At 43.2% G+C, this 8,239-nt stretch overlaps 1 protein-coding gene across 9 annotated transcripts in view; it reads left to right on the top strand.

Annotated features, from left to right (window-relative positions):
- Positions 1 to 1,939: 1,939 nt before the first annotated feature.
- MAP4K5 (mitogen-activated protein kinase kinase kinase kinase 5) overlaps positions 1,940 to 8,239 on the top strand; it is a 107,839-nt gene continuing 101,539 nt past the window's right edge. For 3 of the 9 annotated variants that reach the window (XR_013396270.1, XM_077940973.1, XM_077940977.1), the window contains exons 1-2: positions 1,940 to 2,019; positions 2,340 to 2,556. Coding sequence is in view for 3 of the 9 variants with exons in the window: in XM_077940973.1 (XP_077797099.1) it covers positions 2,449 to 2,556 (108 nt within the window). In the remaining 6 variants the exon portion in view is untranslated. Of the gene's footprint in view, positions 2,114 to 2,339; positions 2,557 to 8,239 lie in introns of all 9 variants that reach the window. The other 6 variants (XR_013396271.1, XM_077940974.1, XM_077940976.1 and 3 more) reach the window with 2 other exon arrangements.

Genomic DNA, 8,239 nt, shown 5'->3' with positions numbered 1-8,239 from the left:
ACCTCAAACATTTTATTGCCTAATTCATTTTAAATGCTGTATTTCAAGAATAACATGCTTAAAGGATTGTCAGGATATTTATCCTTGTCTCAAACTGGGCATTCAGTTTCTACTTTATGAATAAAGCTCATTAAATAAAATTTTTTGAAATCTTCGCATCAGGAAAATATGTGCCTCTTTCTTGATCGATTGGTTAGTCTTGATCTCAAAAACACTACAAAATCCTCTGGTTGGCTGATTTGTTGCACTGTTCTGGGTTCGTATTTTCCTTCTCTTTAACTTCATCCTAGTTTGCCCACTTATTTTTATCTTGTTTTAGAGTATGTGTTTTCTGTATGCTGCCTGAAATTCCCTGGAGTAATGCTACTATAAATATGTAAGAATAAACATACTTCAGACTAGATAAAGGATCAATGCTTATAGGGCCAGAGGAAAAAAGTCCCAAATGAATCTATGACAGTAAACAAGTAGTAAGATACCAATAGAACATTTGAAGAGATTTTGAGTCATCGAAGCCAAAAGTATGTGCCCACCAAAACAAGTGCCAAGAATCTTTGAAAGAAGGAACTGTTCTTCAACAATTTTTTCAATGCAGCAAACACATAGGCTTTGTCCATGGAGCATGTAAGTCTGGGCTTACTTATGTTCCCCAAATAAGTGTCCTTTGTGTGTGGAGCACAAGAAAATACATATATGCCCTGTCCTGTTAAGGTGCGAATTTAATTTCTACATTACACAATTATCAACAATCAGGAGTATATTTCTCAAGAACAGAATTAAAAATTGGATGTTCAAAGTCACATGCCAACATCTCCAACTTGCTCTTTTGTGATGTTTCGGTCACTAAATGCAGTGGCTGAGTGTTATCTGGCTTTTCTGTTCAAATTCTCTGTGAGGCTCTAGAAATAACTTAGCCAGTATAATGTAACACTGGCAACTTAATTTTCTACCTTCAGAACAAGACTGGAACTGAAACTGCAAACAGCTTGTGAAATACCAGCCAAATTACTTCCCCGAACTCCTGTTCCATATATGCTGTGCATTAAGTATTTTAAGTATTTTAAGACCTCTTATATTCGATAACCCCCTTTACAATCCTGTAAAACGCTTTATAAACACTTTCCTGTGTGTCAGATGCAAAATCTTACCCTCTTCAAGCTGCAGATAAGGACATTGAGATGTTGCCAAATACGCTGTTTTGTCCCAGAGCACATACTGAGGAAGTGGTAGAACCAGAACCAGTCTGTGACCCCCGACTTTGTTTTACTTTTTCGGAACTCCTGATCTGTTAAAGGTGCAATACCAGCGATAAGACACTGCGTGTGGCCAACAGGGACAAAGGCCACTGAGCAGTCCTAGGAATTCAGACTTTCAGAAATGTCTCAGAAGAACTAAGTAGAAGACAGGTTGTGCAGGTGTGCAGTGCAGTCTCAAACTGGTACCACCGGGAATGGTTTGCAAAACAGGAAGGTGCAGTAGGGTGTGCCGGCACTTAGTTAACCTGGCACTCCCCCACCTCCTTCCCTGGCGCCCCGCTGCCAGGTTACTTCTGGCCCGGTGCCCTTAACGTATCTTTTCCGTGTTTAACTTGAGGGCTACGTTCCCATCGCCCTTCTTCCTCTACCCGTTACCCTACAGGCCTACCTGACAAATGTGGGGACGGTTTAGCCAAGGCCCGTTGGCCCACGAATGCCCAGGGGTGTCCCTTATTTCTGAGAGTGGGAGGGAGACAGCCCAGGCCCTGCAATGACGCGCCCGGGTAGGGGGGCGCGGTGGCGCGGTCGGGAGGGTGTCGTGTCTTCAGCAGGCCTCAGGGCGGCACTCTGGTTCCGCGGCCGGAGCGCTCGGGCGGGCCGCTGGGCGCCGACCCATGCTGGCTGGGAACGTGTCTCCCGGTGACGCAGCCCCGGGTGGGGAACGTGGTGCGGCGGCTGCGACCGTACGCGCCTCCGCCGCCCCCGAGAGGACGCGCGGTGCAGCGGCTGAGTGGCGGCGGCGGTGGTGGCGGCAAACCCGGAGGTGCGGGTCGGCGCGGGGGAGGAGGACGCGGGTGCGGTCTAGGAAGTAGGTCCCGGGCTCCGCGCTCAACAAAGAGCGGGGCCGCCCCCATCAGGTACCGAGCCGGCCCTGGGCCCCGGCGGGCGGGGAGGCCCCGTCGGGCAGTTCGCGGGCGGCCGGGGAGGGGGAAGGGCTGCAGCCCGAACAGGGATACTGGGCGCCAGGGGCCCTTCCAGGCCCATTTCTCTTCCACGGCCGCTGGCGGAACGGAAGGGAAGGGGCCGGGCCGCGAGGGGTCGTAGCCCGCGACGCCGACCCGTCTTTGCTCGTCCCTCGTGCAGGCGGAGCTGCCGGCGAAGGCTCCATGTTGGGAAGCGGCGCCGTTCGTGCTCGTTAGCGGGAATCGGGGAGCCGCCGGCTGAGCCGGCGGGGGCCGGGCCCTAAGCGAAGATGGAGGCCCCGCTGCGGCCTGCCGCGGACATCCTGAGGCGGAACCCGCAGCAGGACTACGAGCTTGTCCAGAGGGTCGGCAGCGGCACCTACGGGGACGTCTACAAGGTAAGTGAGGCTGGCCCTGCTTTTTTTTCCTGCGGTCGACTGGGTCCCGGGAATGGGACGAGTATTGGGGCGAAGTATTGGGGCGAGAGGAGGATGCTTTTATTGTTGCCTCTAGGGGGGAAAGCGGCCGAGGTCCCTTTTACTCGGTTCTGAGCAACCTCGACTCGTAGCTTATGCTAATCTCTACCAACAAGCAGAACTAACCACACAGTTGCAAACCGCTGTTGCACTTTTTTGTGGTTTAAAGGCTTTTTAATAGGGCTTGTTTATGGTATTGAAGGGAATTTGAATCTGCTTGTGGAATTACACCGAAGGATGCCCTAGTGTTAGCATGGAAAAATGCTTCATGGAAGATAGACAGGAAAAAATATTGACATTCAGACATTTGCATTTTTTTAAAAAAATTTTGTTTTAATGGATGAGTTTGGCTTAAAAAGTCATATAAAACCCTGTCTCTGAGCTTTAACTGTAAACAAACTAATATTGGTGACATGTATGCAAACATTATCCCATATAAAAAGATGCTTTTCCTGGTGGAAGTTTGATCGTTTGTTTTTGGTTGACGATAAAAATGTGATATTAACTTGCTGGGTTTTGTTTTACTTTAGCGGTTCCTTTCAGGGATTTCTAACATCCCATAACCATGAGTGGATATGAGCTGATGTCTTTGTATTGTACTCTTTTGTAATACTTAAGACAAACGATGAGGGTGAGTTACTCCTAATTTAGGATTTTAAAAAGCATTGTAGAGAAGCAAACCCAATTCCCCAAATCCGCTGTGTTATTGAATGGTTCAGAGGAAAGAGATTGAGATTGCCTTATGCTTTTTGTTGTGTGTTCCAAAAAGGGAATAGCGTTGTTTATTGGATTTGATCATAATACATATCCCATTGTGCCAAACAACACTTCTGCATATCCGCTGAGATGGTTTTGTGTCATTTGGGTAATTAACCAGTAGATTCCTCTGGAGTTATGTTGTTGTTTTGTACAGGTGGTTCCCCTCTTTCTACTTACTTTTAATTTCCTCCCTATTAATATTACCATTTCAAGGTGGTGGTATTACAGCCCTAGCACTGTTCGATTCTACTGAGATAAACTGTAATGGATAGGCTTTTTATTCCTTAAACAAGCATTCGAGTCTTCTGTACCAGTCACTGCTAGAGGTACTGAGGTGATGAATTCTGAGCAAGGCTCCGGCTCTTACCTTTTGAATACCTTTGAACTCAACGTGTATGATTGTAACAATCCTCCTCTTCTTTATGTAAAATTAGAAGTAGTTAACTTAGTTGTTTATCCAAGGATTAGCCATTTTGTGGAATGCTCTTTAGAAAATTGAAATTCCTGTTTCCTTTCTCAGTCTCATTTTTTAGTCATCTTTGTCTTATGATTCACTGTGTATTAGACCAGTTCAGTTTAGTTCATGTTAATTTACAATAGTATAAATTCTACTTGTTGTATATAGTCTCTTCTCCCTACTACAATAAAGTTTCAGGAGTGTTTTCCCCACAAAGATCTTAAGACGTGCACCCTTTTTCTTCATAGATATGGTAACTAAAGCAACTATCTGGAGCAGGATTTTATTCATGCCAGGGAAAAAGCAAAGATTATATTTAAGGGACAGCTAATGCCTGCCTTTTACCCTGGTGCCTTCCTGCCCTAGTCTCTCTTCTGCAGTTCCCAAACAGAGGATCAAAAACTGAATATTCATCACCCTCTACCTTCACCCCTTAACACATGGTCCCCTACTCTCACAATATTGCTTCCTCACACTTACATGTATATTCGTTGCACACTAGGCCAGCCTCTGATTCTAAACATCCTTAAGGCATTCGTAGCTCCTTGTCTTTTGTTTTCCTTTGTTCTAATTACTTGGAATCACCTTCCACCCCTCCATTTCCACCTGTTGCTATAATACCTGTCCATGAAAACCTTACCCAAATGCTCCTGGACAAGACCTAGCCCTTCCCCCTTGTTTTTCAGCCTCATCTACCACTCTCCTTAGTCATTCTGCTCTAGTCACACCGGCCTGCTTGCTGCTTCTTAAACATAATAAGCATCTCCCCATCTTTGGGTCCTTGTTCTTGCTATTTCCTCTCTTCGTAATGTCTCCCCCTTCCCCCCACCCCCTACTGTATGGCTTGCTCCCTTCCTCCTTTTTTTCACACCCTCTCAAATCTTTTTTTCTACTTAAATTTTGCTTTGTACTTACCACCAACAAAATGTTTTACTTATTTTTTTTTCTTGTTTTTTATTTATCTTGATTTACTAAAATACTCCATGATGGCAGGGATTTTAATCTCTTCACTGCTCTGTCTCTGATTATGCCTACCACAGAGTACTTCCTAAAAATTTGATGAATAAATGAATGAATGAATATCAGACTCTGTCACCTAGTTCTCTAAGCATATGCTTTTGACATAACACTAAGTTAGCATTTAGTACTCTATGTATTCCTGTAATGCCTTCTTGTTTGTCTGTTTGGTTACAGGGTCTCGCTCTGTCCCCCAGGCTAGAGGGCAGTGGTGATCTTGGTTCATTGAAACCTCAATCCCCCTGGCTGAAGTGATCCTCCCACCTCAGCCTCCCAAGTAGCTGGCACTACAGGCAAGCGCCACCATGTCTGGCTAATCTTTGTATTTTTTTTAGTAGAGAGGGGATCTTGCCATGTTTCCCAGGCTGGTCTTGAACTCCTGAGATCTGCCTGCCTCAGCCTCCTAAAGTATTGAAACTACAGGCATGAGCCACCACATCCGGCCCTATGATGCTTTCTAATGATACCCTGCATGTGTATTTTTATTACACATTTCAACTATTTGAGTTCTCTGGGGAAATATTTCTGAAAAACTATTTTATAGTATATCCACTATCAGTGATCTAAGTCCTATAGAATTTTGTCAGTTTAAATTTACTCCTTAGTATGCCTAAAAACATGAAACCTGAAACTATAGTGCTGCATTTTTTAAGCTCTGGGCAATTAGAGTAATTTTACTATTTATCACTGTGTTTCTGATGAGCTGAAAATCCTAGGAAGTTTTGGAAGTATTTTCAATGTAGGATATAAACTAGTGAAATAACTACAGTAAAGAATAATAAAGGTAAATTAGCCACTGTTCTACTCAGATAATATCCCCCCCTTTTTTTTTTTGAGACAGGGTCTTGCTCTTTAGGCTGGAGTCCAGTGGCACGATCAGCTCACTGCAGCCTTGAACTCCTGGGCTTAAGGGATTCTCCCTCCTCAGGCTCCTCAGTAGCTGGGACTACAAGTGTGTGTGGCAACATTCCTGGCTAATTTTTTTTTTTTTTAATGTAAAGACAGGGTCTTCTTATGTTGTCCAAGCTGGTCTCAAATTCTTGACCTCGTGTGATCCTTCTGCCTCAGTCTCCCGAAGGGCTGGGGTTAATGGGTGTGAGCTACCAAGCCTGGACTTATCCCCACTTTTTTTTTTTTACACCTTAGGTATCTTTTGAAGCAGGAGCTTTAAAAGGACTATGGCTTTCAGATTCTTCGTGATGTTATGTTCATCAATACCACACATCCCCTCTGAAGCTTCCATCTTTCCTGAGAATCCCCAAGAGGGAGAGTTCAATCTTATATTGGCTGTTCCTTGGTTGAAAGAAGAGGAGGAACATAAGGATTCTTTTAGATAAATGGAGTGAATCATTGAGGGCAAGAGCAAGAAATGGTAGAGGGGAAAGAAACACAGAAGACAAAAGAAATTTGGTGGATGGTGGATGAAGGATTAAATTTCAACTAAGCAGCTTTTATTTGTAATTACTGTAAAAATTTAGATTTGCCAACAGGAAGGATAAATCTGGAGATTTAGATTCTCAACTACCTTCTGACCACAAGGATCTAGAACAACTACAGCCTCATGATACAGTTCGTAATCAGTAGTACAAGCCATTTGGGCAGTCCTTATCCAAATATTTGTATCAAAATTGTTTCCAGCCTAGATTTCAGAGAAGTTCTGGGAATCTGGCTTTTTATTTTTATTTATTATTATTTTTACCTTTCATAGAATGTAAATTTAGACTGGGCAGTCCCATGAATTTTTTTCTAACCTTTATTGCTTTATCTGATTGATTATAGAAGAATAACGTGTTTAGTTCCCAGAGGACAGAAACAGATGTCTCTTGCACATCTCTGTAATGTAACAAACAAATGCTCAATAAATATTTGTTGAACAAATTAGTTGTAGAAAATTAATGAGAGATAAGTACTGCTAATAATTTCATACAGTTTATTTCGGGCTTTTTTCCTAAATGTTTTTAAGCCAGTATTTCCAAAATGTTTTTTATATTTAATTTATGATTGGGATTATGATATAACTCTTTTTTCTGATTGATTGAAATGACCAGCATTTTCCCTAGTCGTTAAATATTCTACAAACGTACTAATTTTTTTTTTTTTTTTTGATGACAGGGTCTTGCTCTGTTCCCCAGGCTAGAGTGCAGTGGTGTAATCACACAAAAGAATTTTTTTTTTTTTTTTTTTTTGAGACGGAGTCTTGCAGTGTCGCCAGGCTGGAGTGCAGTGGTGCGATCTCAGCTCACTGCAACCTCTGACTCCCTGGTTCAGGCAATTCTCCTGCCTCAGCCTCCCAAGTAGCTGGGATTACAGGCATGTGACACCACAGCCAGCTAATTTTTGTATTTTTAGTAGAGATGGGGGTTTCACTATGTTGGCCAGGATGGTCTTGATCTCCTGACCTTGTGATCTGCCCACCTCGGCCTCCCAAAGTGCTGGAATTACAGATGTGAGCCACCGCGCCCTGTCTGAAGTACTATTTTTAAAGGATCCATTAAATGAACCTTCATTTAATCATTCTAAGTTGCATATTTGTTATTTCTAGTTTTCAAACTTTTTTTGCAATTATAAATGATATTATAATTTGTGTAGAAGTCTTTGTCATGTAGTCTTGTCACTAACATGGGTTCCTTTGGATGCTAGATGAGGTAGGTCTGCTATGGGGAATCTCCTTTATGTATGCCTTCACTTTGCTTTCCTCCATCCAAGAGTCACCATTCTGGAATGGCTTTAGGCACTTTGAAACATATCCCAAGATCCCATTTTATAGAGACAAAGCTTTATCATCACACTTCTATAATAAGCATTCATTCATTAAAGAAGTATTTATTAGGTGCTGACAATGTGTTAGGGTATGGGGATGCAAACATGAGATAAAGAAAGTACACTATCAATAAGGAACATATAGTTTAGTCAAGAAAACAGATGTGGCCAGGCACAGTGGCTCACACCTGTAATCCTAGCACTTTAGGAGGCCAAGGCTGGTGGATCACCCGAGGTCAGGAGTTTGAGCCTGGCCAACATGGCAAAACTCTGTCTTCTTCTGTCTTCTTTAAAAATGCAAAAATTAGCCGGGCATGGTGGCAGGTGTCTGTAATCCCAGCTACTTGGAATGCTGAGGCAAGAGAATTGCTTGAACCTGGAGGACAGAGGTTGCAGTGAGCTGAGATTGCGCCACTTCACTCCAACCTGGGCAACAAAAGCAAAACTCCATCTCAAAAAAACAAAAAAGAAAACAGGCATGTAAGCAGTCATAATTTGTTAGAAAATTACGTGCCATAGAAGAGAAGTGGAAGAAATGCCCAACTCTGTCTGTATTGGGGATGAAAGAAGGGAGAGAGGGGAGTGTGAACCAAGGAAGATTAACAGAGGAAG

The sequence above is a fragment of the Macaca mulatta genome, chromosome 7 (assembly GCF_049350105.2).
Source record: "Macaca mulatta isolate MMU2019108-1 chromosome 7, T2T-MMU8v2.0, whole genome shotgun sequence".
In the NCBI taxonomy this organism is placed as follows: domain Eukaryota; kingdom Metazoa; phylum Chordata; class Mammalia; order Primates; family Cercopithecidae; genus Macaca; species Macaca mulatta.
Note: the sequence above shows the minus strand (reverse complement) of the source record. Positions and strands in the feature narration are given on the sequence as shown.